Consider the following 27,989-nt stretch of genomic DNA (forward strand, 5'->3'; position numbering starts at 1 on the left):
TTTCTGTGGAAGAGACCACTGTAGGTCAATGTGTTTTTATTTCATCTGATTTCATCTGACTTTTATCTCGTTCATTTTTTTTTTTCCTTGGGTAAATATCACTGTCATTGTTGTTTCCAAACCTAGGTAGCCTCTCAAAAGTTTTCCTCATAACAACCACTTCTCTTCCTTGTTCAAGCTATTCTCCCAGTGGGAAAGGTTGTGCTAAGTGATACCCAGCCAGCATCTCAATCAAAATCCATCTGCAGACTTCCTTCTTTCTGGCACCACTTCCTCATTATGCTCATCATACTCAGTTCACTTCTTATCTCTGCACACTCCTATGTCACTAATAAGATGTGATCTGGGCCGAGTGCAGTGGCTCAAGCCTGTAATCCCAGGACTTTGGGAGGCAGAGGTGGGTGGATCACGAGGTCAGGAGATTGAGACCATCCTAGCTAACACAGTGAAATCCCGTCTCTACTAAAAATACAAAAAAATAAAAAAATAAAATAATAAAAAAATTAGCCAGGCATGGTGGCAGGCGCCTGTAGTCCCAGCTACTCTGGAGGCTGGAGAATAGCATGAACCTGGGAGGCGGAGCTTGCAGTGAGCCGAGATCGCTCCACTGCACTCCAGCCTGGGTGACAGGGCCAGCCCAGACTCCATCTCAAAAAAAAAAAAAAAAAAAAGATGTGATCTGGCATCTGTTGGCTCATTGTGTTGTTGTTGTTTTCAGTTATTTTTAAATTAAGTTCATTAAATAACTGTTTATTGAGGACCTACTGTGTGAGTTTCTGTTAAAAGTCTCCAGGAAATACAAACATGAATAAGACAATCTCTACGTTCCAGATATTTTTATTTCAACCTTTTTACAGAAACTAAAATTTTTCAAAATCTCTTAACAGCTTTATTAAGATAGAATTCCTATGCCATACAATGTACCCACTTAAAGTGTACGGTTCAATGGCTTTTATACATTCACAGAATTGTACTTCCATTATCACAATTTGAGAACATTTTCATTAGACCCCAAAGACCATTACACCTCTTAGCCATCACTTCTCAATCCCCTCCCATTCCCCTACCCTAGGCAACCACTAATCTATTTTAAAGATTTGCCTATTCTAGGACATATAAATGGAATTTTGTATGAATGGAATTTTACAATCTGCAGTTCTTTTTGACTGGTTGCTTTCATTTAACATAGTGTTTTCAAGGTTCATCCATGTTGTAACATGTATCAGCACTGCCTGCCTGCCTGCCTTTCTGCCTGCCTGCCTTCCTTCCTTGCTGCCTTCCTTCCTTCCTTCCTTCCTTCCTTCCTTCCTTCCTTCCTTCCTTCCTTCTTTCCTGCCTTTTTAAATTTTTGACAGGATCTCACTCTGCGGCCCAGTTTCAAGTCATCCTCCCACCTCAACCTCCCAAGTAACTGGGACTACAGGTGCCTGCCACAACTCCTGGCTAATTTTGTTGTAGTTGTTAGAGATGGACTCTTGCTTTGGTGCTCAGGCTAGTTTCAATCTCCAGGCTTCAAGCGATCCTCCCACCTAGATCTCCCAAAGTGCTGGGATTACAGGCACAAACCACTGTGCCTGGTCCCTTTTTTTAAAAAAAAAAAAAAAAAAAAAAGAATATTTTTTTCCAGAGAAGTTTTAGGATCACTCAAAAATTGAGAGTAAAGTACAGGGATTTCCCATACATTCATAGCCTCTCCTGTTATCAACATCCCCCAACAGTGTGGTATATCTGTTACAATTGAGCTTCCTTGTTTTTTTGGTTTTTATTTTAACCCTTCTTATGTTATTTCACAAGGCTATTTTTCATCTATCTTTATTAGCTGTCTCCTTTGTTACCTTCACCTCTCGCACTGATGGCTTAGCCCAGTGGCCCAACATAGCTGACAAGAAGTAGACTTTCATTACAGGCTCATTTTCCTGATTTAGTGTTGAGGGTGCAGGTGGACTAAGTTTTGTTTTGTTTGTTTTGTTTTAGAGAAGTGTATTGCTTTAAAACAGGGAGAGACAGTCCCAAGTACTGAAAGGAGCTGGGTCTTTAATGTTAGAGAAAGGTAGGTAGGAGCCTTAGTTTTTGCCTTTGGCAAGTTTATTGACCACTGTAAGCCTCAGCTTCATCTGTTAAATGAGTTGGATAATGCCCATCTGGAGGAGTTCTTGGGAAGATTAATGCAATAAGCACGGAAAGCACCTCTCTGGAAGGTTCAAGGAAAGGGAACTGGAATTATGGGTGACAGAATTCCCCGGTTTTCCAATGCTTCACTGTAGGACGAATTAGCACTCCTAGCAGGCTGGCCTCATGCCCCTCCAGAGTCTCTAGCTTGTGGGCTGGGGGGTGGATATGGACGGGATACCTGGAAGGGAACACATAGAACTTCCATGGGTGATCCTGGAAAGGCTCGGCAAATCACTCATTCAGTGTGTGTGTGTGTGTGTGTGTGTGTGTGACAGAGTCTCACTCCATCACCCAGGCTGGAACACAGTGGCGCAATCTCGGTTCACTGCAACCTCTGCCTCCCAAGTTCAAGCGATTCTCCCATCTCAGCCCCCCAGAGTAGCTGGGATTACAGGCGCCCACCACCATGCCCGGCTAATTTTTGTATTTTTAGTACAGATGGGGTTTCACCATGTTGGCCAGGCTGGTTTCGAACTCTTGACCTCAGGTGATCCGCCCACCTTGGCTTCCCAAAGTGCTGGGATTACAGGCGTGAGCCACCGCACCTGGCCCATTCATTTATTTTTATTTGAACCGCTCTTCCAGGAGGCCCTCTGAGTTTAGAAGGTTTAGCGACAGGACCCTGATTCAAGTCTACTCGTTTATTGGAAAGCTGCTTGGATAAAAATAAAATAAAATAAAAAATAAACTGGAGGATAACATAAAGGGATCCTTGCAGAGGATTCCTCCGTTTGTGGATCTCACTGAATCTCAGAGTTAGAAGACGGCTCAGAGACCTCAACTCCCTCATGGGTCAGACAAGGACAGGTTTTTCATTCGGCCCTGGATCCTCTCACAATAGCCTCCCGGGAGCTGGCCCTCAAAATGATGAGGGAATAAATGAATGGAGGGATGGAGAAATGAATCATGAAGAAAAAATGAATGAGGTAGAGCTGCTTGTTTGCTGCTATTTTCTTCACAATGCTTTTAAGATTTCCTGGTCCATCTCCTTCTTCACCACTTCTCTCCCTCCCTCGGTCTCTTCTCCAACTTGTCTCTTACAGAAGGGTGCCGCGTTCCCGCGCTCCTCCCCTTCCCCTCGCCCCGCCCCTTCCCCTCGCCCCTCCCCTCCTCCGCGAGGCCCCGCCCCGCCGCCCGAGCCCAGCGGGAATGAATGGCAGCGTAGCCGCCGCGCCGCTCGGGGTGCCGATTGGCTGACAGGCGCGCTGACGCGCCGGCGGCCGCGGGTGCACGCAGGCGAACAGAGCCGGCGGGGGTGGAGCCGTGCTCCGGGGCGGGGCGCAGGAGCCCTGGGGCGGAGGAGCCGGGGAGGCGGGAGGCGGGAGGCGGGAGGCGTCGGGGCCGTTGAAGCGGCCTCCCTCCCGCCCCCAGCCACCCGGTCTGGCCCCAGCCCTGTCCCGACCCCCGGCCTGGCCCACTCCGACCCTACCCGGCCGAAGGGTTCCGCTGGACACGCAGGCGGCCTCCGGAGCAGCCGAAGCCCATGAGGGCCGCGCGCCCGGCCGCCGGTGCTGACGAGACGGAGCTCCTGGCCCCCGAGGAGGAGCAGAGGATCAATGCTGTTCAAGAATCGATTCCAGCGGTGAGAGGGATGGCGTTCCAGTCCCGCTGCCCGTGTCAGGAGCGGGTCCCCAAGTCCCGCCGTTAAGCGCACGGCTCCCTACTCCTTACCTGGATCCATCCTGGGTGGATCCCGCACCTTGGCCCGGGATCAGCTCCCGGGGGATTCCCCAGCCTGCTGTCCCTGGGCGATCTCCTTCCTCCGAGGAGGGGAGCTCCTGCCTGACCCGGGTCTCCCCTAGCGATCTGCGGACCTCGGATGGATTCCCGGACCTGGGACCCCAAGCCTGTCCTCCTTCCCGGGGATCCCTTTGCTCCAGGGGCTCACCCTCCCGATCCCCATACAGGGTGGGCTCTGGCTTTCTCTGGGAACCCGAACCCCGGCCCCGGGCGGCGCCCCCGAATCCTCCGACCTGGCTTTGGCCTCCATCCCTTTACCTCCAGGGTGGGGGGTCTCCCGGGGCGCGCGGAACGGTGTGGCGCCCTGCGGAGAGATTTGTCGTAAAGCGGGGTGCTAGGCATTTTGGGTGCTTTGTCTGTGAACGGCCCTAGGAACAGGGAAACTGAGGCACGCTCCGCCAGCTTAGCCCTACCTGGCCGTGTAGGGGCCCTGCTGGTTCTCCAGCTGAGCGTCCCAGGGCGGTGCTATTTTGGGCTCTGCGAAGGGGCATGTTAGCTTTCGGGTGGCGAGACCTGCTGTGGAGGCGCCGGTGTTCGGAAACGAGGAGGCGGAACCGTGGAGGCGCCACCGGAAGACTGGCCGGCTGCTCATTCACTGTAGAGCTGGTGGAAATGCCGGGCTGGGGGGCGCCATGGCCTTACTCCCCTCTGGGGCCCCACCGTCTAACAATGGATGGAGGTTAGCCCAAGGCGCTGAGAGGAACTCCCGGGCTTTTCTTTTCTGTTTAAGTGGGTGAAAGTTCACCTCTCCAGGGCTTGTGGTAACTGCATCCCTTTGTGTGAATTCCCGGACCTTCACCACCAGCAGGTTTGCTGGGGATGCAGGGACAGGGGAAATTGTAAGAAATGCATGAAATCTTCCCAGAAGGTTGTTGAGTTTTTAGACACTACCTTTTATTTCCGAATTTTAAAGTACACATTTTTTTCTTTCCAGTCTCCATGCCCTCACTGCCCACTCACCCATCTCATTCCTCCCCCAGTCCCAAAGGGTAAAGGAGGCAACAAATGCACAGAAGAGTTGACATGGTCTGGGCCACCAGGAAGGGGATCAGCTTGAAGACTTGGATTGACTTCTGAATATATTGCTTATCAGTCAGGGTGTTGAATGCCTGGCACTGTTCCCCCAGTGGGAACTCCATATCGGTGTGTCTAATGGCAAAATGGAACCGTAGTGTTCCGACTTTAGAACCTGATGTCAGAAATGAAGACCGGAGGGGCTTTTAGAGAGAATGTAACATGCACTCAGGCATGATCAGTGAAGCCCTGTGCATGCGGTTTGTTTGATTTGGTTTTACTTCTCTACGCGTCTGTGCTCTTCCTGTTTTCAGAGAACAGTAGCAATAGTCTGTGAAATTGCCCCTTCCTTATTTGATTAAGAGTTTGTCTTTCTTACCTATTCCTTTGGAATCTCTAAAAGAAAAAAAAAAACAAAGACCCTGTTCAATTATGTGTGGCACAAATGTTAAAACAGTGTTACAACAACAACAACAAAAAACTTCATTTAGGATGCTACCCTCTCAGCTTAGTGAACTGACTTTTTAATTATTTTTGCTGGACACTGATCCATTCCTTATTAGCACAGTTGTAATGTGATTTTTGCGCTCTCTATTATTCACTTAAAAACTAAATACAGGCATTTTCTTTTGGTGTGGCATAGACTGTAATTTTCTTGGGGGCTTGTGTTTTGCTCAGTGGATATTTAACAGTTTCTTTCTTGATGACATCTAGACCCACCCTGATATTCTTTGAAGATTTGTGTGATCTCATAATTTCCTGGTTCTCTATCATAGGCTAGGTTGGAAACATATTTCTAAGCATGAATTTTGACTTGGAAATAAAGCCTATAAACCAAAAGTAATGTAATGAGAATGTCCTGATTTTTGTGGTTCACACATTAAAATGCTAAGAGTATTATTCTGCACCTTTTAATGCTGTGTTCATGATATATCTTTCTGAGCATTCCCAGGTAGGTAAATTACAAAGGAACTGGAGGACGGTACAAACACACTGTCTTTGAGGGGAGATGTGCTTCCTCCCTGATAGATTTATTGGGACTGAATAGAGGAGCATGAGGAGGAGGGGTTTATGCAATGATGGCTTCTTAACAAACTTAGGATGTGAAAAATTCCACTGGGACACAGAGGCATATTTTATCTTCCTTGTTTTATCTGTTTCACACTTGAGTATCCCCAAGATACCTACACACACATAGACAAACACAAAGTCGTCCTCTCCCCTTCACAGCATCTCTGATCAATGGCAATAACTGCTAACATTTGTTGAGTGCCATTTATCTATGCCAGGCACTGGCTGGGCACTTGTATATTACTCATCCTCAACTGTAACTCTGGAAGACATAAATTTTATACCCATTTGATAGAAGAGTAAATAGGTTTAGAGAATGAAAGGAAATTTGCCCATAGTCACACAACTAGGAAGGGGTAGATCCAAGAGTTCAACTTCATGTCTGTCTCTCCGCCACTCATGCTGCTAGCTCACCTCTTTCTCTAACTCCCTGCCCACACCACATCTGTGTGTATTGCATATAGGTATAAGATCCACAGAACTTCTGCTGTATCTTCTTGTTGGTGTGTACTCATTTCAACAGTCTTGCAACCAAAAATCCAAGGGAAAAAAAAGCCCTTTTCCTGAGCCCCAACCTCATGATCATGTAGCTAGCTTCAAAAGTGGATATATGGGAAAGCATTTTAATCTAAAGTATTAGAATCTTACAGGGCTACCTATTGTCTTTTTCCCCAAGTTCTTAAAGCACTAAATCATAGGCATGGGGTAGTCTCCTTATATATGCCATCTTCCTTTATTTGATAATTAAGTCAAGATTGGCACTATTGACAGTGGACGCTTTTCCTGAACAAACAGGCTCAGTCATAAAGGGGAGCTAATAGTAAGGAGGGTGCACTCATACATTGCAAATAAGAGATGTTGGAAGGGCCCTTGGAACATCCATTGTCTTGGCTTTTAAGTGTTTTTTGGTGAGATTAGGGGTTCTCTTTGTTCCGAGGCTACATGTTTCTCTTACTTACAGAACCTGCCGTGTCCACAGTAAAACTAATTAACTATGGGATTATCTTTGTTAAGACGTAATAGTTCAGCAGTAGCTGGAATGTCTTTCTAGTCTTTCAGCAATCATTAAGCTCTAGCAATAAGCTGGGCATTGTACTTGAGTTTGGTAATGGAAAGGTGAACAAGATAGCCTGTGGAATTTACACTACAGTGGGAAAAGATGAAATAAAAAATAAGCTAAAACAAATCAAAGTCTTACCAATTGTGACACAGGGCTCTGGTTGGATATGGAGGGTTGAAATGATACCTCAGTTAGGATAGTCTGGAAAACCTCTCTGAGGAGGTGACATCTGAGCTGAGCTGAAAGGATGAGAAGAGAGCTGAGCATTCTGGAGAAGATCCTAGACAGAAGTAAACAGCAAGTACACATGCCCAGAGGCAGATACAACCTTGATGTGTTTAAGGAGCAGAAAAGAGGTGGTATAGCCAGAGGGTGAAGAGAGAGAAAGATGCCACCCTGAGACTGGAGGGGGAGTAAGGCCCAGACCACTCAGGGCTTTTGGGCCTATGAACACTGTGTTGCAGTGCTATTGTAAGCACTTTGGGAAGCCAGAGGCAGACTTTAAGCTGGGATTGGGGTGTGTGATGTGATCTGGGTTTTTTGTTGTTGTTTGTTTTTGAGACAGGGTCTTGTTCTGTCACACAGACTGGAGTGCAGTGGTGCCATCAGAACTCACTGTTGCAGCCTTGACCTCCGAGGCTCAAGCAGTCCTTCCACCTCAGTCCCAAGTAGCTGGGGCTACAGGCTTACACCACCATACCTGGCTAATTTTTACATTTTTTTGTGTGTAGAGATGGGATCTCACTATGTTGCCCAGGCTGGTCTCAAACTCTTGGGCTCAAGCGACCTCCTGCCTCAGCTCCCCCAAAGTGCTGGGATTACAGGTGTGAGCCACCATGCCCAGCCCCTGATCTGTTTCTAATGGAAAACTGTAGCTGCTATATAAAGAAGAGAGTCTATGTGGGGTCAAGCAGGAAGACTAGTTAAGAGACTTTGTATTTGCACAGACCTGAGATGTTAGGTCTTTATTTAAGGTAGAAGCTGTGGAGCTGGGATTGCAGGTGCACGCCACCATGGCAGGTTAATTTTTATATTTTTGTAGAGAGGGAGTTTCTCCATGTTGGCCAGGCTGGTCTTGAACTCCTGACCTCAAGTGATGAGGTGGACTTATTTGAAATATATTTTGAAGGTAGTGTTGACGGTACTTGCACTCGGAGAATGAGGAACACTTGTGGGATTTGATCTACTGAGATCAGCCTCTGAGATACGCTGGTGGGCTGCAGATCTACTCAGTGGGCACAGTGCTTTGGGCTGAATTTAAAGTGTGTTAGTGTGCTAAGGAGTGTTCCCAGGCCTCTGATCTGTTCTTTCCCTCCACGGTTTTAAAATTCTGTCATGGCATGGGAGAGGGGTACGGGGGAAGGAGGAGGTGATAAGAACGTTAGGCAAGGGGGAAGGCAGGAGAGTTTTGAAAGAGAAAGTGAAGGGATGAGTGAAAAAACCCTGCTTCACTAGTAGCTTTATTAAGTGCAATTCCCACTCCCAGGACTAAATCACCTTCCTTCAAACCCTCTAGAGCTTGCTGGTTACTCAGGCATTGAGTAACCATTAGGGCCACTCTGCCTTAAATAGAGATGTCTTCCATAAATGGATGCTGTTTTCCATAACCAGCACTTGAACCTTTCCCATTTCTTTTTTTGGGGAAGAGATGAAGGCCAGAGTGTGGGAGCTGATTTACATTTTACATCTGCTTTTCCATTTAGGTCTTAGGAGTGATTTCTTCAGGAGGCTGTGGAGGAGGCTTGATTGCACCCTGGCAGGTTAGAGAGAAATGGGAAAATTGTATTGTACTTTCCCAGCAGAACAATTATGCTGTCTATCCTGCTGAGCCTCAGATTTAGAGAACTGCTTCCAGGATAGTTACCCTTATCTTTCCCTATTGCCCGTGTCTTGCCCTGTGCATCAGGAGAGAGTGCCTTAAGTCACCATGGGTGGGATATTTTTCTGTGTAACTTTCTATTTTATTTTTTAATGTGAATTATTCCAGGTGATCAGGGACTCAGCTGTCACAAACATGGCCATCCAGTTTATTTGTTTTTAGGAGAAAATGTGAAAGTCTATCCCTGTTGCTGGGTAATGGCTTGACTATTTTTAGATTGGGCTGCCAGAGATATAAATTGCTATTTTAGTCTGCAGCCTGGTGGTGGGTAGACAAATCCTACTTACTGCACCCTACACAGAGCACTTTCAATTTCTTCTAACTTCAGCCATCTTGGGGCTTTGCTGTTTACCCTTGAAAATTCCTAATAGGGTATACTACTTACAGCTCTGTTGTTATATCTCAGGGCAATGATGTGGTATATCCTCCAATACTTGGGACACTTTTAAAGCATTCTTCCCAACAGTGTAATTATTTTCTTTTTTGCTAATAAGAACTGTATAGCAACACTCTTGTCCCTTAGGAAATAGTAAAATTATTTAAAATATTATCAGAGGGAGAAAAGATGATGCTTGATAATAGTTAACTATATTTGAGAATAGCTTGGATAAATTTTGAAGCTAGTAGCTGTATATTTCTCTTTAACAGTTGATTTTCAAGCCATCTGGTAGATTATACTCAGTAAGTACATATTTTGTACACTAGTTAAATATCTTAACCCATCAGTGGGCCAAGTGAAATATCTTCACTGTCCCAAATTCATTCCCCAGTGGATTTTCCACCTGAACTATCTGTATTGTGTTAATAGTGGCTGCCACTTTATTTTTATTTATTTGATCTAAGGATAACAGGCTCTTCTTAACTCAGGGAGAGAGTATTGGCTGGTCTTTTATTTGTAAACTGGACACTCTCTAAAATGGCTTGGTCATGCGTTTTAGCCAATTTTTGGCAACTTGGTTCTACTATTTGGTTCAGCCTTGTACCATTTTTTATTGTGTGTATGAATAAGGTAATGAGTAGTTACAACTCATTAGTGGCACAAAATGCCAACCACCTCCCCCTGCCATTCACACTTCTTTAAACTAGCTTGAGCAAAAGGATGATTTATTGTGCAAAGCCTGTTGACGTCTTACAGACTCTTAAGCACAGGAATGCAGTAGACCTCTGTGACCTGAATGCTGTTGAAGTTTTTTGTTTTTTTTTTTTTCTTTTTTTTTGCCTCCATCTGTTTCTGTGCATCTGCTTCTTTATTTTATTCAGACAGCTGCTTTTTTCTCTCCTTCTGAGAAAAAAAGGATGAGTTAGACTAATCCAGAGTCCCTCATTGAAACCTGTTGTGGGTATGGGTTGGGTTTTTGGTGGGGAGGGCATCCTCACTCAGCATACTGAAATGGAAGAAGGCTATCCTCTCTAGGTTCTGTGGTATTCATGCTTTTCGCTGTACTACTAATTGTCACAAAGTTAGCCTAAAGGGAAGTGTGGAATATGGGCATATGTCTATATATGTAACAGATTTTGATATTTAGATACATACACAAGTTTGTGTGTATATATGAATTTTGTAGCCAAAAGAATCAGGTAGTAGTCATGTGTTTGGTCTTTGAAGCAGACTCTTGGAATTCAGGAATAACGAAGGTGAAAAACATACCTCCTGTTTTAAGTTGCCTGGAGGTAGCCAGATACCACTTATTTAAGCTGTCTGGTGCTCGACAGGTAATACAATGTAGGGAAACTAGTGGGACAGGCCTGTTAATCATGGGATGTAGGTTTTAAAGATGCGCCTGTATAAAGTTTTGTAAATTTTAAGAGAGAAAATAGAAACTTTGTTTTTCAAATGTAGTGTATCCCTTTTCACTAAATGACAATAAAATTTAGAAAAATTCGTTTGTTTCTTTTCTAGTTGTGCCGCGTGTGTGTGTGTGTGTGTGTGTGTGTGTATGTGTGTGAATGAAGGAGGAGGGTTCCAGTTGAAGGGGTGGATATGGTTTCTGTTTGCTTTTGGTTGTAGAAGTTTGCTTTTGGTTATAGAAGGTTTTTCTTTTGAATAAACTGAAAGACTGCTTAATCTAGTAAACTAGGGTATTTGCTTAAGGATCATTGCTGTTGGCTTGTTTGACTCCTCTTTAGTGGCTTTGGCTATATTACCGCAACTAGGTATTTCCACCAGTCACTTCCTCGCTTAAAATAGACCACATGCCCACTGGTAGGTTTCCTCATTGTTCTTCACACACTTTGAGTTTTTCTTACATCACGTTCTTTTTGTTTTTGCAGGTTCATGAACCATCGAGCTCCAGCCAATGGCCGCTACAAGCCAACTTGCTATGAACATGCTGCTAACTGTTACACACACGCAGTGAGTACAAGTTTTCTGCCATTGCCACCCTTTCCACAGGGCTTTGGCAGGAGGAAGGGATAGTTATCTCTAGTAACCTCAGCGCAATTAGTTGGATTTACCCATCTCTGTGACCTTATCTACCAGGAAATCAGTGCTGGGTCATGTCACCGGAAGCTATATAAGCATGTAGAACGCTTTGTGTGTTCTAACCTACAGTCAGCTCTGTCCTGGAATTGCTTTCTCCAACAAGATCTTTAAGGGAATAATAATAGTATGTACCCTAGTTATAGAAAAACCAAATACACCTATTTATGAAGACTCTCACCCCTAGAATGAAATGAATCGCCTTTTCAAGACAATCAGCTATGTTCATTTGGCAAGGAGCGTTCACAATTTATTGAAAAAGATGCATTTTTAAATTAAGTGATCCTCTGAAATGGGGAGGGGAGCCATAGCCTCCCACCCCTACAGTGGCCACTGCTCCCCAGAGGAGATATTATTCCACATTGATGAAGAAAAAGCTGATGTGATCCCTACATTTTTTTGTTGATTTTTTTCTGCATTATAAAAGCAAAATATGCCCATCATTAGAAACTTTAAAAAATACTGAAAAACGTGTAAGAAAAACAAAACTAACCAGGAATAAACTGTTAACACTTTGGTGCATTTCTTTGTGTGTGTGTGTGTCTGTCTGTGTTGGGGGTGTTTGTGAATATGTAAGTATTTTCAGTTTTCCTGTTAATGTGACATTAATGGCATTTTCTTATATCATTATACATTTTTTACTTTATCTGTGGTTTCATTATTCCCTTGCATTTAGTGACTTTGCGGGAAACATAGTGACTGGGATACGTCTGAAAACAAGAAATAGAGAAAAGACCAGTTTACTTCTTTAACAATGAATGTTTAGAACAGGCTAGTTTAACTATGATAGACATTGTTGGTACAATACAATTATTCAGAGATTGAGACACACAGCTTACCTTTAGGAATAATATTTACTCAGGATGAACCTGAATAAACTTAACTTGTCTCTTCTGAATGTGTCACAGGTTAAGGAACACTTGTATAAACTGAAGTTAAGGGAAACCTGACAAAACCTCTATATTAAGTTTTTAGAACAGAAAATATAATCTTATTAAACCATATCTTGAATTTTTGGATTTCAGGGACCAACAATATTTCTAACACAGACAAAACACCCCTTTTGTCATCATTTCACTGGAGAGAACATACTTAAACATGAAAAGTAGAAAGGACATGATCTCAAGATCTCAAGATAAAGGGCATTCCTTTCAATGAAATACATTTTGTTTTATGAAAAACTTTATTGTACTTAAATATACTTAAATCCTCTGAAATAGGGAGGGGAGCCATAGACTCCCACCCCTACAGTGGCCATTGCTTCCCAGCAGAGATGCAAGTGTATTTAATGTTCTAATTTTGCTTGGGCCAATGAAAACTTCAGCATCTGAAAAACTCATGCCAGTCTCATCTAGGGGATTTAACATTCTGTTGCAAGATGGCAAATGTAGGTTTGGGGAGAAAAAAGATAAACAAATTGCTAACGTTTGTATTCTTTGTCAAGTATACTTATTCTCATATCTAATAAAGTCGTTTATTCTCCTGGGAGTTTCTGTCATTATAAGATGTGTACTAGTCATAATCATACACATATGACTAGACCTTAAAGTTTGTGACCATGTGGACTATGAAATATGGTGCAGAAAGCCAAATTCTCTCTAAAATTCTCAGGACTTTTTGAATAGGTGGGCCTTGGAAATGGATTGCTCTTGCTTATTTAAAAGGCTCTGTTAAAAATGAAGTGACCCCCAAACTCTCTCACTCTGCAGTAGTTCTCAAATTGGTGGAATGTACAGATCCAAACTGAAAATCAGGGTGTATAACTTCAACAATTGACTTTTTGTATGTGTGTGTTGCTGTGTACTTTATAATACCTATTACTTGATTTGTTCAATTATCCTGACCTGAAATATTGAGATTTCGATTGCAACAGGACAGATGTTTTAAAATGAGGACCTCCCTGAAAAATCTGCGTATATGCTTGGCTTTTTTTTTTTTAATTTTTTTGAAACGGGGTCTCACCCTGCCTCCCAGGCTGGAGTTCAGTGGTACAGTCACGGCTCACTATAGCCTCAGCCTTTCAGGCCCAAGCAGTCTTCCCACCTCAGCCTGCCACATAGCTGGGACTACAAGTGTTTGCCACCATGCCTGGCTAATTTTTTAAATTTTTGTAGAGACTGAGTCTTGCTGTGTTACCCAAGCTGGTCTTGAACTCCAGGGCTCAAGCGATTCTCCTGCTTCAGCCTCCCAAAGTGCTGGGATTACAGTCATGAGCTACCACACCCAGCCTGCTTGCTATTTGAATCTTTTAAGTAATTACTCTAAATCAGATTATAAAGTAGAATGAAACATGTCCTTATTTAATGAAATTAGGATAAAGAACATCTATTTTGCAACAGCTGAATAATGTTGCATCCTTGATGGCTTAATTGTATCCCCATTGGTTGGCACAATTCCTGGGCCCTGAATGGTATTACCTGCTTTCCAGTGTAGCAGTTAATTTCATCTGGCTCTCGTTATGATTATCCAGGAAACACAAATACTTGCTTTAAGATTATTTTACTAAAATTGTTCCTGGTAAACCTCTGTACTTTTAGTAAAAGACTCAATTCCATAAAAGCCAGAATATTCCATTCACCATTCTTTATCTTTCCCTCAGTTCCTCATTGTTCCGGCCATCGTGGGCAGTGCCCTCCTCCATCGGCTGTCTGATGACTGCTGGGAAAAGATAACAGCATGGATTTATGGAATGGGACTCTGTGCCCTCTTCATCGTTTCTACAGTATTTCACATTGTATCGTGGAAAAAGAGCCACTTAAGGTACAGTGGCTGGCATGCTGTTTCAACAGATCCAAATAGTTGACTCAACATGTTTGGTAGCCTCCCACGCTGGCATGCTTTAGTCAAGTAGGGCAAAGAGTAGACATTTTTCTGCCTTGTAGACTAGAATACTATCCCATTATTCAGGACTTGTTCTTTGGACTGGATGAAGTTTGAGGACTCCTCCCCAGTATGCATCTAAAAAGGTAGTCCTTTGCTCAGTAACCCCAAACAAAACCTCACTGATTCCCCAGGACTTACCACTTAAAAACCTGAGAGCTATTTTCCAATACTATCAAGCATACTAAGGATATGATGGGAGCAGCAGCTGTGGGGTAGTGACAGAGCACACTGAGCTTGGAGTCGGCAGGCAGGCTTTGAGGCTCAGCCCTACTCTTTAATGTTGGGTAAATCCCTTGACCTTGTGGAGCCTCAGTATCTGTATCACTTAAATGAGAATAATAATACCTGAGTCACACAGTCAGTGTGATAGGTGAATGAGATAAGGTACTTGAAAATAACTTGAAAATTTCAAAAGACCCCACAAGTGTGTGAAGTATGGAGGTATACTTACTGTTTGAGTTTACCATTTTGCAAAGTTTAGCTTTCAGAATTAAGTCTTGTGTATATTATTCAAAGTTCACATATTTTGCTATTAATAGCCATCAAGCACTTTCAAAACAATACTATAGCTCTTGGCCTGCCAACGAGAAGAACATAAAAGCTTTCCTCCTCTGAGTGAAGGACTGATTTTGGAGCACCACACCATTGAGGTGGGAATGGGTTGCTTGTGAAATGGATTCTGCACAACCCTAAAGGGCAAAACTTCTTTTCAAAACAGGAAGATTCAGAGCAGATTATGAGCAATTTAAAGAAATACTGGAATATGCCTTTTGGTTTTAAAGAATGTCCAAAAAAACCTCAAACTATTCAAACAATCTGATATTTAAAAGATATGCTTCATTTACAAGTAGGATTTGAGATTTATGAGATGATTACTGGTTTTCTCACATGTAGAATCCTTGAGTTTTAGAGCTGGAAGGATCTTTATAAATCATCTAATTCAAATCACTTAATTTTTATTTGGGGGAACTGAGGCGCAGAGAAGTGACCTGACTTGTCTGAGTCAGTGAAACCAGCAGAATCCGATTATTCCAAGACCTCTGACTTCAAGTCCTAGTTTTTTTCACCATATCTTTTACAATAGTGCATATAGCTTGCAGTCTGCTACCTTTTCCTGTAAGGCAACAGTTTCCTGGGCTTAAAATAAAACTACAGCATTGAATCACAAGGGCACTCTGGGACACTCATAAGAGAACCACAAAAGTGCCTGTCCTGGCTCCTTAGGACACACTGCCGCAGCGCCTAGAGGCCAGGTTAGAAGCAGAGTACTTTATTATCTTCTTGGCACAATTTAATGCTTGTGGTTGTCTCAGCAAACTTGGCTTCGATATCTAGATTCTGGATCAATAAAAAGTTGTAGGTACCTACTTCAGTATTCTGGGTCTCCCTGCCAGAGGTGTAATAGAAACTAGATTCTCTTGAACTTTGAATAGCACTGCTAGAATCACATGCCATGTGTAGATTTTTGCTCTTCATTAAAATTTTTAAATATCAAAAAAGGCTTATTTAAGTAAAAGTGAGAAGGGAATTAGCATTTATTACGTGGTAGGTGCTCCCGTGTGCTAGGTACTATGCTAGATACATGGCCTACATTATCTCATTTAATGTTCACACATACTCCATGAGAAAGATCTTATTTCCACTTTACCTATGAGGAAAGTGAGAGTCAGAGAGGTCAGTGGCAGATCTTGGATAAGACTCCAGATCCATCTATCTACTCTAACAGCGTATAACAATCTAGAAAACGGAATTAGAAAGGCCCAAAACCTTGCTAGGAATCACAGTCATCCAAGGAGTTATAAAAACTTATTCTTCCCCTTCCTCCAACCTCTATCTCACCTCCTAGCCCTTCAGAGTCTTCTGAACTGGAGGCCGTCACAGTATTTTGTAAGTTCCCCAGGTGATGATGTGCAGTCAAGTTTGAAAAGCATTGATGTAGTGTTCGCTTCTTTAGACCCGTGGTGTAAAGTGTCATCTATGGGTATGCTATAGCTTCTGATGACTAGTAGACTGAAACCCATTCTTTCTCACAAATGTATTTTTCATTCCTTTAACACTTTTTTTTTATTTTTAATTTTTGTGGATACATGGTAGGTATATATATTTATGAAATACATTTTTCTTTTTTTTTTTTGAGACAGACTCTCACTCTGTTGCCCAGACTGGAGTGCAGTGGTGCGATCTCAGCTCACTGCCACCTCTGCCTCCTGATTCTTGTGCTTCAGCCACCTGAGTAGCTTGGACTACAGGCCTGCGCCACCACACCTGGCTAATTTTTGTATTTTTAGTAGAGACAGTGTTTCACGGTGTTGGCCAGGCTGGTCTCAAATTCCTGACCTCAAGTGATCCACCTGCCTCAGCTTCCCAAAGTGCTGTGATTATCGGTGTGAGCCACCACGCCCAGCCTTTACGGGGTATATTTTTTCACTTATTCACACAAGTCCTTATTGGTTTGCTTTGGTCCATGTTACATGTAGGGGGAAGCAAAGTCTAATACTGGTGTTCCCTCAAATTATAGTTATACCTGCTTGGACAGTGAAAATAGATTCAAGATGATACTACAAATTTGTACTTTTAAATTACCTCAGTAAAGGGCAGATTCTGTCTAATCCATTTTATGAATAGACCTCAGTGAACCAAACTCTTTGTACGTAGACCCCTGACTTTTCAGTTTTGGAAGGAGGAACTTTCTTAGAAATACAGGTGGCCATGCTTTTGTAGTAAATGTGCCTTTCTTTGTTTTTGTTACTGTTTTTCCTAAGTTAGTTTCTGAATTTCCTTTATTACTATATACTATCCACACCAGGATATTTGAAGTAAAAACAGTAAATACATTCTAAAAAGACACAAAGAATGTGATTTCAGCTCAGGGAGTGTTTACTGAACATCAGGACTTTGCCCTGCACTGATAGGAGCTGGGGTGAGGGGGGGAGGTGGTCTGCCCTCCAGGAACTTCATTTTTCTGTTAGATGGGATCCAAAAGAAATGGAAAACATCAGAAAAGACAGATTCTGTTTGTTTGCTTTAACCACTTCAGAATTCCTAACTATCATGGGGCTCTGTCCCTATGTCTCATATATGCTGAGAGTATCTATTGTATGTGCAACCTAAAAAATAATACAAAGCTTTTACTCATGACTTCATAACATTAGCAACAACAAAAATTTGTGTGACCTTGGCAGAACAAGTGTAAAGGCCATGAGGACAAGAACAAGAATGGAAATTGCAACATAGTGGAGTGATAACCCGTACTTCTTATCTGAACACTTTCTGAAAAATTTACTTAACTTTTTTTTCCCCCTCACTAGGACAGTGGAGCATTGTTTTCACATGTGTGATAGAATGGTTATCTATTTCTTCATTGCTGCTTCTTATGCTCCATGGTAAGATACAGTCTTCCTATTTTTGAAGGTAGTGATTTTATGATTAGAATTCCTCACTCTTCCTTTCCTCTCTTCCTCTTGTCCCCACCCTCAGCCCTCATGTGTACACCACCTTCCCTCCTCCTGAACACATACGTGCATGCATTTTTTTTCCCATTCGATGTACTCGGGTCAGATTGCATATTTGAAGGGGAGAATATTACTGCTGTTTATAATATCTGGGTACTGGATTGTTCAAGAAGAAGTGCAAAGGTTTTGGTGGAGATGGGGTTTCACCATGTGTGCAGATAACTTGCTCACTCTTGAAATCGGTAACATTTGCTCTCCATATTGTTTCCCTGTACCTCTGCTGTTGTTCAGAACACTAGAAAATTGAATTGTTTAAGTGGAAATGCTGTAAATGTGTATGAGGAAAGCAAGCTTATTTATTTATTTTATTATTTTTTTGAGACAGAGTCTCGCTCTGTAGCCCAGGCTGAAGTGCAGTGGCGTAATCTCGGCTCACTGCAACCTCCGCCTCCCGAGTTCAAGAGATTCTCCTGCCTCAGCCTCCTGAGTAACTGGGATTACAGGCACGTGCCACCATGCCTGGCTAATTTTTGTATTTTTAGCAGAGATGGGGTTTCACCATGTTGACCAGGCTGGTCAGGAACTCCTGACCTCAAGTGATCCGCCCACCTTGATCTCCCAAAGTGCTGGGATTATAGGCGTGAGCCACCATGCCTGGCCTATTTTTTTTTATTTTCTGAGACAGGGTCTCACTCCGTCTCCCAGGCTGGAATGCAGTGGCGCGCCATCTCAGCTTACTACAACCTCCACCTCCCTGGTTCAAGTAATTCTCCCACCTCATTCTCCCAGGTAGCTGGGACTACAGGCATGTGCCACCACACCCAGCTAATTTTTGATTTTTTTGGTGGAGATAGGGTTTCACCATGTTGTCAATACCAGGTTGCTATCAAACTCTGACCTCAAGTAATATGCCTGCCTCTGCCTCCCGAAGTGTTGGGATTACAGGCATGGGCCACCATGCTCAGCCATTTTTGTTTGTTTGTTAGTTTTGAGACGGAGTCTCACTATGTTGCCCAGGCTGGAGTGCAGTGGCAGTGGCCCGTGTTCTCAGCTCACTGCAACCTCTGCCTCCCGGGTTCAAGCGATTCTCCTGCCTCAGCCTCTCGAGTAGCTGGGATTATAGGTGCCTGCCACCACATCCAGCTTCTTTGTTTGTTTTTTGAGACAGAGTCTTACTCTGTCACCAAGGCTGGAGTGCAGAGGCATGATCTCAGCTCACTACAACCTCTGCCTCCCAGGTTCAAGTGATTCTCCTGTGTCAGCCTTTGAGTAGCTGGGGCTACAGGCATGTGCCACCATGCCTGGCTAATTTTTGTATTTTTAGTAGAGATGAGGTTTCACCACATTGCCCAGGCTGGTCTCAAACTCCTGACCTCAAGTGATCTGCCCGCCTCAGCCTCCCAAAGTGCTGGGATTACAAGTGTGAGCCACTGCACCCAGCCTGTTTTTGAAATTTAAGCCATTTGTCTTCAATTCACCTCAAGTGCAGTAGCTACTATATAGCAAGTGTGTTTATCATTTCTTTTGCTGAGTAAGAGAACTGGCCACATGAGTTAACTATTTAAAATACCTGGTATTCTGTTCAGTGCCTTTGATCTTTCTGCCTTTTTGGTGCTGATCAAATATAATCTTTTGTTGCTTTGAAACTCTTAATTAAAGAAACAGCTTTCCTCTACAAGACATAATCCAGTTTTAAAAACTCAGAAGCTTATATTTTGCTATCATCTACTGCAGTTGTTAGAAACAGGATGCCTCTAGATTCTGGCTAATGCAGCATCAATGATTCAAAAGAAACCTGATTATCTGAAGGAGTAAAAAGTAAGTGCTATCTTTGCCCAGCATCTGACTAAATTATAGGTTGGCTTCATGTTGGAAGAAGAACACTGAGAGGCCTTTATGAATGGATATAAAATGCCCAGAACAATGCTTATTTCAGTAGGAACCTACAGGGTGTTCCAAACAGGATTCCTTACTTTAGTTATTTTAAATTCTTTAATTTAAAATAAGTAAATGAATAAAAAGAATTTAAATGTGAGCTGAGGAGTTAAATATCAGAGTAGGCAATTTGTTTACCTGTAGTTTTAGATATGTAGGCTGTACTTTTTCCATTTGGAAATGTGACTTTTGTAGTTATAGATAATCAGGACAGCATTTGTTTTTTTCTCATTTATTCTTTTTTTTTTTTTCTTGAGACAGAGTTTTGCTCTTGTTGCCCAGGCTGGACTGGAGTGCAATGGTGTGATCTCAGCTCACCACAACCTCTGCCTCCTGGGTTCAAGAGATTCTTCTGCCTCAGCCTCCCAAGTAGCTGGGATTAGAGGCACATGCCACCATAGGCACATGCCCAGCTAATTTTTTTGTATTTTTAGGAGAGACGGGGTTTCACCGTGTTGGTCAGGTTGGTCTCCAACCCCTGACCTCAGGTGATCCACCCATGTAAGCTTCCTAAAGTGCTGAGATTATAGGTGTGAGCCACCGCACCTGGCCTCATTTATTTTATTTATTTATTTTTTTGAGACAGAGTCTTGTTCTGTCACCCAGGCTGGAATATAGTGGCGCTTTCTCAGCTCACTGCAACCTCTACCTCCTGGGTTCAAGTGATTCTCCTGCCTCACCCTCCCTAGCTGGAATTACAGGTGCCCACCACCATACCCAGCTAATTTTTATATTTTTAGTAGAGACTGGGTTCCACCATGTTGGCCAGGCTGGTCTTGAACTCCTGACCTGAAGTGATCTGCCAGCCTTGGCCTCCCAAAGTGCTGGGATTACAGATGTGAGCCACTGTTCCCGAACTTCTCATGTATTCTTAATATGAAGTTAATACAAATGAATTTGCAGCATTTTAAAATTCAGACTTCACAACAGTCCATGGTTAAATTCTAACAAAATGTCTTCCATAATATATGTTAGGAGTAATTCTTCTCATGTTCTGTCTTGGCAGAGAGACTGATAGTGGAGATACTTGGTTTGTGTATTAGGTATCCACTGTGGGTATGTGATCCTGGTTCAGGATTTTGTTCCAGGTTCTCATTAAGCTTTGTAAGCAATCTACTCCCAAATACACAGTCAGAAATTAAAGGGCAAGCAGTCTTGACCTCATTCTGCCTAATAGGGTAAGTTAGGCATCACAAGAGTGCTGGGACTCCCTTCTACTTGTCTGCTTTTAGCTGGTTCTATTTTTAAACCATGTCGAAACTAATTCTAAGTTTTTTGTGTTTTTTTTTTTTTTAGGCAGGATCTTGCTCTGTCGCCCAGGCTGGAGTGCAGTGGTGTGATCTCAGCTCACTGCAACCTCCACCTCCCGGGCTCAAGCGTTCTCCTGTCTCAGCCTCCTGAGCAACTTGGATTACAGGCACATGCCACCACGCCTGGCTAATTTTTGTATTTTTAATAGAGATGGGATTTCACCATGGTGGCCAGGCTGGTCTTGAACTCCTGACCTCAAGGGATCCGTCCGCCTCGGCCTCCCAAAGTGCTGGGATTACAGATGTGAGCTCCCGGCCTAATTCTGCATCTTAAAGGTCGACTGACAAATTTGTCTTTGAGTTGCCTAATTTTACCTAAATTGCCTAAATGCCTCCTTGATGTGTTGAGTGCCTTTTCTTCCTGCTCTTATCCTAAGTCTTTCTCAGTTTTCAATGACACAGGTTCTATTAATTCCCTTCATTTATCACTTCTGTTCTTTGTTGTCATGTTTACATTTTTAGGTTAAATCTTCGTGAACTTGGACCCCTGGCATCTCACATGCGTTGGTTTATCTGGCTCATGGCAGCTGGAGGAACCATTTATGTATTTCTCTACCATGAAAAGTAAGAGAAAATAATTTACATTTGATAGTTTTAAAATCAACTGCCTAAATATCTGCATTGCAATATAATTTACTTTTATTCGTACTTCAAAATAGTAGAAATACATAAATAGAATATGTTATTTTTAATAAATCTTCAAAACCATTTGGTATCCATTATTAGTGGAAAGATTGCTGTGGAAAAACAAGAGTGGTACAGGTGTGGTATAATGTAGTTGAGGGGACATGGTGACCAGCCCCTTTGGAGTCCCTCAGACTCCATTTCTATAGCATGAGGCAAATTGGCCTTATTCTCTGTGATTCAGTCATCATGTGAGAAAAACAGCCATTTGTCAAGGTGTTTATGAAGATCGGAGAAAACAGGTATTAAATGCTCAGCACAATATTTACCTAAAGAAAGGCCTATAGGGTATTCCAAAAAGGGTGTCTTGAGAAAAAGGATGTTGGGAAGGACATTGGAACTCTTCATATCCTAGCTCTAGGGTACTGCTTTTTAGCCAGTTATTCATAGCTGACAGTCCTAATTACTGAGCAATATAAAAACAAAAGCTTATTGAAATTTAGCATCTTCGCTCTAGAGAAGACCTTCAAGGTCCCCTATTCCAGCTTCATGATTAAAAAGTCAGAACATTTAGGATATGCATCAAATTAGTGACTCATCTGGAAATTAGGACCCAAACATCCCAGTTCTGATTCCATTGCTCTTTTCGTTACTCTGTATGTTTGAATTTGAGAAACACACAACCATGAAATCTTTGTCATTGGGTTTATTTACAGTTCATTAAATTCTTTATCTATTGTGCTTGGCAGAATGGCTCTCAGAATTGAACATAATTTGTGTTTATCAGAAAGTACCAAATCGTTTTCCCCTTTCAGAAGAAGAAAATGGTAGTTTTCACTACTTTTTGGCTCTGAAATTCACTTAAATACCTTTTTACCATAATTAGCATTGCTGAGTACTGTTATATATTATAATATATATAAGTCCAAGGGAACAGTTTGCTTCTTGGACTCAAATCTCTTATTTATATCCTTGAATAAAATAGGAAGTCAAGAAAGGCAACTGTCTTTTCTCCTTTTGCCGGCCTTCTGGTGTAAACAAAACCCATAAACCCATTCTTCCCCTATATGATTATTTCATGGTAGGCTTTGAGTATAAAATACGATGAATGAGGTATGAGTCACCCTTGGCCATTCAGTTTGGCGGACATTAGGGAGTACCTAAATTGTTCCAGGTACTATTCTAGGATTTACAGATCAAAACATAATTAAATCTTGGTTCCTGCCTTTGAGGAGCTTATAGTCTGGTTTGATTAGGCTGAAAGGTAATTTGAATTTCAGTACAATGTATTTCTTAGAGTTTTTAGATCTTTTGTAGTCTAATGTAATGAACCTTAAAATTACAGTTTGTGCAGGTGCAAAATAAAGAGACAGAATTACAGGTCCTTTCCTTAGGGGTTTGCTGTTCCTTTTTGCTGATAAACTAGGCTACAGGCTGCATCTCCATTCATCTTCTGAATTTCACTTATAGCTATGGATTGGAATGGTAATGAAAGCAGACACTCTAGGATCAGAAGAGGAAATCTTTTACAAGGTGGAGTGGGTTAAACGATAACTACTTTTGGCAGAAAACATTTTCTTTTCTTTTCTTTTTTTTTTTTTTTTGAGATGGAGTCTCGCTCTGTTGCCCAGGCTGGATGGAGTGCAGTGGCGTGATCTCGGCTCACTGCAAGCTCCGCCTCCCGGGTTCATGCCATTCTCCTGCCTCAGTCTCCTGAGTAGCTGGGACACAGGCGCCCACCACCATGCCCGGCTAATTTTTTTTTGTATTTTTAGTAGAGACGGGGTTTCACGGTGTTAATGTTAACCAGGATGGTCTCAATCTCCTGACATCGTGATCTGCCTGCCTCGGCCTCCCAAAGTGCTAGAATTACAGGCGTGAGCCACTGCACCCGGCTGGCAGAAAACATTTTCTAGGTAGCATGTGGGATTTGATGCCTTTTCAACTCTGAAAGAAATGCTAGTTCCTTGTTACTCAACTACTGTGTTTTAGTTAGAGGCCTAGTGGTTGCCTACTGAGAAATAATGTTGTATTTGAATAGTTAAAAGTTTACATTTCTTTCTCAAAAGTAGAAAGGAAAGGCTGGTATGTAAATTGTTAGGTGTTATAGAAATGCATAAGTTAAATTAACTGCACTTCTGTTCCTACAGGTATAAGGTGGTTGAACTCTTTTTCTATCTCACAATGGGATTCTCTCCAGCCTTGGTGGTGACGTCAATGGTAAGACATGGCTTCAGAATTTTAGTTATTTTCTTTTAAGCTGCTGGAACTTAATATGATTATAGATATTTGTAGCTTTTCTTTCTGAAGTTATGTCCATTAATTAGAGACTCAAAAGAAAAATAACATAAATAATGAAGTGTTTAGCTGGGCATGGTGGCATGTGCTTGTAGTCCCAGCTACATGGGAGGCTGAGGCAGGAGGATTGCTTGAGCCCAGGAGATTGAGGCTGTGGTGAGCTTTGTTCATGCCACTGCACTATAGCCTGAGGAACAGAGCGAGACCCTGTCTCAAAAAAATAATAAAAATAATGAAGTGTGCCAGCAACTCGTAAGCTTGCACTAGGCCCCATGTACATTTTGGGAAAGCTATAAATTTAGGTATGTTTCTGTCTTTATGGTACTTTCCTGAATCAGAACCAGAATAGGTTCAGAGAGATATTTTTCAAATCCCTTTACTCTTACTTTTACTTTCCCTTGCTTTTAAGTCATAAGTCAAGCACTTTTTTTTGTTTGTTCTGTTTTCTAAGGCAAGCATGTGTTTTTTTCCCCCTTTTACTTTGCTTGACTATATCTTTTGGGGATTTTTGTGGGTAAAGTGTAACATTACCTGTAATAGGCAGTTGCATGTATATATTAGAATTCCCTTTCAAATTGAATTACTGTTGAGAAGTCTGTGTGTATCTGTCTTTTTGAAATGAAAATATATTATTACAACTTCATGGTTCCATCCACCTGGTTACCAGGCCTTTGGCTTATATATTCCAGTATCTTAGGCTCTAGGCACTATATTAGTTAAGGAGATCCCAATGTGTTTAGTTTGAACTCTTTTGAGCCTATGTCATTCAGAAGAACTGTACTTATGATTTCACTCCTAATCTCATAGGCACATTGTAAGAACTTTTTGTGTGTGTGTGTGTGTGTGGGGACAGAGCCTTGCTCCGTCACCTAGGCTGGAGTGCGGTGGTGCAATCTTGGCTCACTGCAACCTCTGCCTTCTGAGTTCAAGCGATTCTCCCGCCTCAGCCTCCTAAGTAGCTGGGATTACAGATGCCGGCTGCAACCCTTGGCTAATTTTTTGTATTTTTAGTAGAGACAGGGTTTCACCATATTGGCCAGTCTGATCTTGAACACCTGAGCTCAGGTGATCCACCCGCCTCGGTCTCCCAAAGTGCTGGGATTATAGGCATAAGCTTCACGCCTAGCTATAAGAGCATCATTCTGTGATAGTTTTTTTCCTGGTCACAAAAACACCTATAAAATGTTTAAGCCTTTCAAATCTGGTTCTGTTTTTTCAGGGGATGTCTTTATGAGACTCTAACAAAATACTTTTTTTTGAGATATGAGGTTTATGATGGCTTTAATAATTACCTAGCACCCAAAATACATATAGATGGTATAAGCAACAGGGAATGGTTAGGAGGAGGAGTGTAGTGACAGAAATGAGAAAATCAGCCTTGAAGGCCATGTAGTTAGAGGGCATTTCAGGACACCCAAAGCAATATAAGCAAGGTTTGTGCAGCCTAATTATTAGAGTAGAATTTCAAGCAAATTCCCTCTGGGTATCATAAGAGCAGGTTTATCCAGTAATTTTACTAGCCTAAATCTATAATTGATATTTCCATAAGTGGTACAATAGCAGGTGAGTAATGTTTCTGATAATCAAGCAGGATGATCCCCCACATTGCCTTCACAGAAAGGATAAAATTGATCCTCCAGTAAGTAAACCGCCTAACAGAACAAAACTCAACAATTTGTAAAGGAATACGACAGAATCTTTACTGTAACAGCTTAGCATATACCATAAGTAAATATTATCAGAAATCAATAATAATGTAATAAAATAAATAATAAATATATAATAAATAAATATTACCAGTTAGGCAAGAAACTGGAAAATGACACATACCTAAGGGAAAGCAAATCAATTTCAGAATCAAGCAGGCAAATACAGTTCCTACTAAAGAAAAAGAGATCATGAAATTTGATAAAATATTTGATTGGGGAAAGTTCAGGCTGCTGTGGGAGCATTACAGAAGTACCAGAGGAAGTGATATTTCAGCTGATTTGGAAAAACGTGTAGGAGCTGAGAGATGGAAGCGGTGAGGCAAATGTTACAGGTAGAGAATGCAGCATGAAGGAAGCCCAGAGAAGAGGAAAGCACCAGCATCTTTGGAAAAATGAAAATAGTTCATTGTTTGTAACATAAAATACATGTACCAGCTTGAGTTATGTACATATACATAGTGGGGGCAGGTATGCAGGTAGCACAAGTCTTGTAACAAAGCTGGAGAGCTAGACAAGAGTCCAGATCACAAAGGACCTCATAAACCACTAACAAAGTAACAGAATGAATGAAGTAACAAAGCAACTAACACAGTAACAGAATGAGTGAAAATGAGAATCTTTGGTTCTGGTCAGAATCATGGGTATTAGACTTATCCTTCTGCCATAAAGACCTGTAAAGCTGGAAAAGGAATAAAGGCAACTGTTTTTTGGCTCTGAACACAGTACAGGACTATGATCCCTAAGGGAAGAGAAACCAAGAAAATGAGCTTTGAATTCACCCAGTTGTTTCCCTGGAGACACTTTCCAAACAGCAACAAAAGGAGGTAAAGCCCAGAGAACCGCAGCCTGGGTGGAGGAAACAGAAATTACACTTCAAGCTACCGACAAGGCTGCAGTTTGTGGGGCAGGGTATGGAAGAGGAGGGAGCTGCTCAGGGAGGATGCTTCAGAAATCCATAAAGCAGTTTCCTTGAGTCATTGTCGAGATATCAAGCTGAATTTGTGCAGGGCAAAACTCTGCAAGCTCCAGTTGCAAATAACTCTTAGAAGGCTGGAAGATAAATGGAGATTCCAGACAGTGCCCAGTGCTGAGAGACATTGAAGTTCCAACCAGCCAGAGTTCACAGATGGTGCTGGACATCCCAGGCACTCAGTTGACCCTGCCAAGGCCACAGCTTAGGCGTAGAGCTACTCCATCCCTAGAGAGAGGGCTACTCTAGAACTACCATAACAAGGCCCAAACAAACCTCGAAAGGATAAAATTGATCCTCCAGTAAGTAAACCGCCTAACAGAACAAAACTCAACAATTTTTAAAGGAATACAACAGAATCTTTACTGTAACAACTTAGCGTGTACCATAAGTAAATATTATCAGAAATCAATAATAATGTAATAAAATAAATAATAAATATGTAATAAATATTACTAGTTAGGCAAGAAACTGGAAAGTGACACATACCTAAGGGAAAACAGATCAATAGACACAGATCAAAAGACAGGAGAGAGATTGAGATTCCCACACGAGGAGTTTAAAACAGATGAGAAATCTCAGAAAATACATGGAGACTATGAAGAAGAATCCACATGGGGATTCCAGATCCCAAAACTGTGATATCTTGCAGGAAAAAAAATTATTGGAGGGATTTAATAACAGATTGGATATTGCAGAAGCAAAGGTCAGTGAACTTGAAGCCAGGTCAGTAGTAACTATACAAACTGAAGCATGAGAGAAAAGAGTGATTTAAAAATGAACAAAAGGAGAAAGAAATTGGGGCAGTTTTTGGTTTTGAGTTTTCTGTTTTATGGGTTTTATTTATTTATTTTTTTTTAAGAAATAGTAGTTACAACTTTTCCAAATTTGATGAAAAATATCAACCTAGAGATCCACAAAGCACAAGGAGGCCTGAGCAGGATAAACACAAAGAAAACTACAAAGAAAAGACCTTAAAATCAGCCAGAGAGAGAAAAAAGAGCAAGGAGAGAAGATGACCACTGACATTTTATCAGCATTCATGGGAGCAGGAATACAATGTAATGGCACATTTAAAATGCTGAAAGGAGCCAGGTGCGGTGGCTCACGCATGTAATTCCAGCACATTGGAGGCTGAGGTGGGTGGATCACATGAAGTCAGGGGTTCAAGACCAGCCTGGTCAACATGGTGAAACCCCATCTCTACTAAAAATACAGAACTTAGCTAGGCATGGTGGCAGAGCTCCTGTAATCCCTGTTATCAAGAGGCTGAGGCTGAGGCAGGAAAATTGCCTGAACTCAAGAGGCAGAGGTTGTAGGGGGTTGTAGTGAGCTGAGGTCAGGCCACTGCACTCCAGCCTAGGCAACAGCACGAGACTCCATCTCAAAAATA

The 27,989-nt window shown here is 42.2% G+C and overlaps 1 protein-coding gene and 1 long non-coding RNA gene across 2 annotated transcripts in view; both read left to right on the forward strand.

The window, feature by feature from the left end:
* The first annotated feature begins 3,430 nt into the window (after window positions 1-3,430).
* The window catches only part of MMD (monocyte to macrophage differentiation associated), a 29,790-nt gene continuing 5,231 nt past the window's right edge, over window positions 3,431-27,989 (forward strand). The window contains exons 1-6 of the mRNA XM_010357430.2: window positions 3,431-3,754; window positions 11,208-11,289; window positions 14,015-14,175; window positions 17,607-17,681; window positions 21,458-21,559; window positions 23,770-23,839. Coding sequence (XP_010355732.1) covers window positions 3,729-3,754; window positions 11,208-11,289; window positions 14,015-14,175; window positions 17,607-17,681; window positions 21,458-21,559; window positions 23,770-23,839 — 516 coding nt within the window. The 5' untranslated portion in view covers window positions 3,431-3,728. The remainder of the gene's footprint in view (window positions 3,755-11,207; window positions 11,290-14,014; window positions 14,176-17,606; window positions 17,682-21,457; window positions 21,560-23,769; window positions 23,840-27,989) is intronic.
* LOC115894847 lies at window positions 4,204-5,766 on the forward strand. Its single transcript, XR_004055066.1, has 2 exons — window positions 4,204-4,591; window positions 4,847-5,766. It is a non-coding gene; the product is annotated as an uncharacterized LOC115894847 (long non-coding RNA).

The sequence above is a fragment of the Rhinopithecus roxellana genome, chromosome 19, assembly GCF_007565055.1.
Source record: "Rhinopithecus roxellana isolate Shanxi Qingling chromosome 19, ASM756505v1, whole genome shotgun sequence".
In the NCBI taxonomy this organism is placed as follows: domain Eukaryota; kingdom Metazoa; phylum Chordata; class Mammalia; order Primates; family Cercopithecidae; genus Rhinopithecus; species Rhinopithecus roxellana.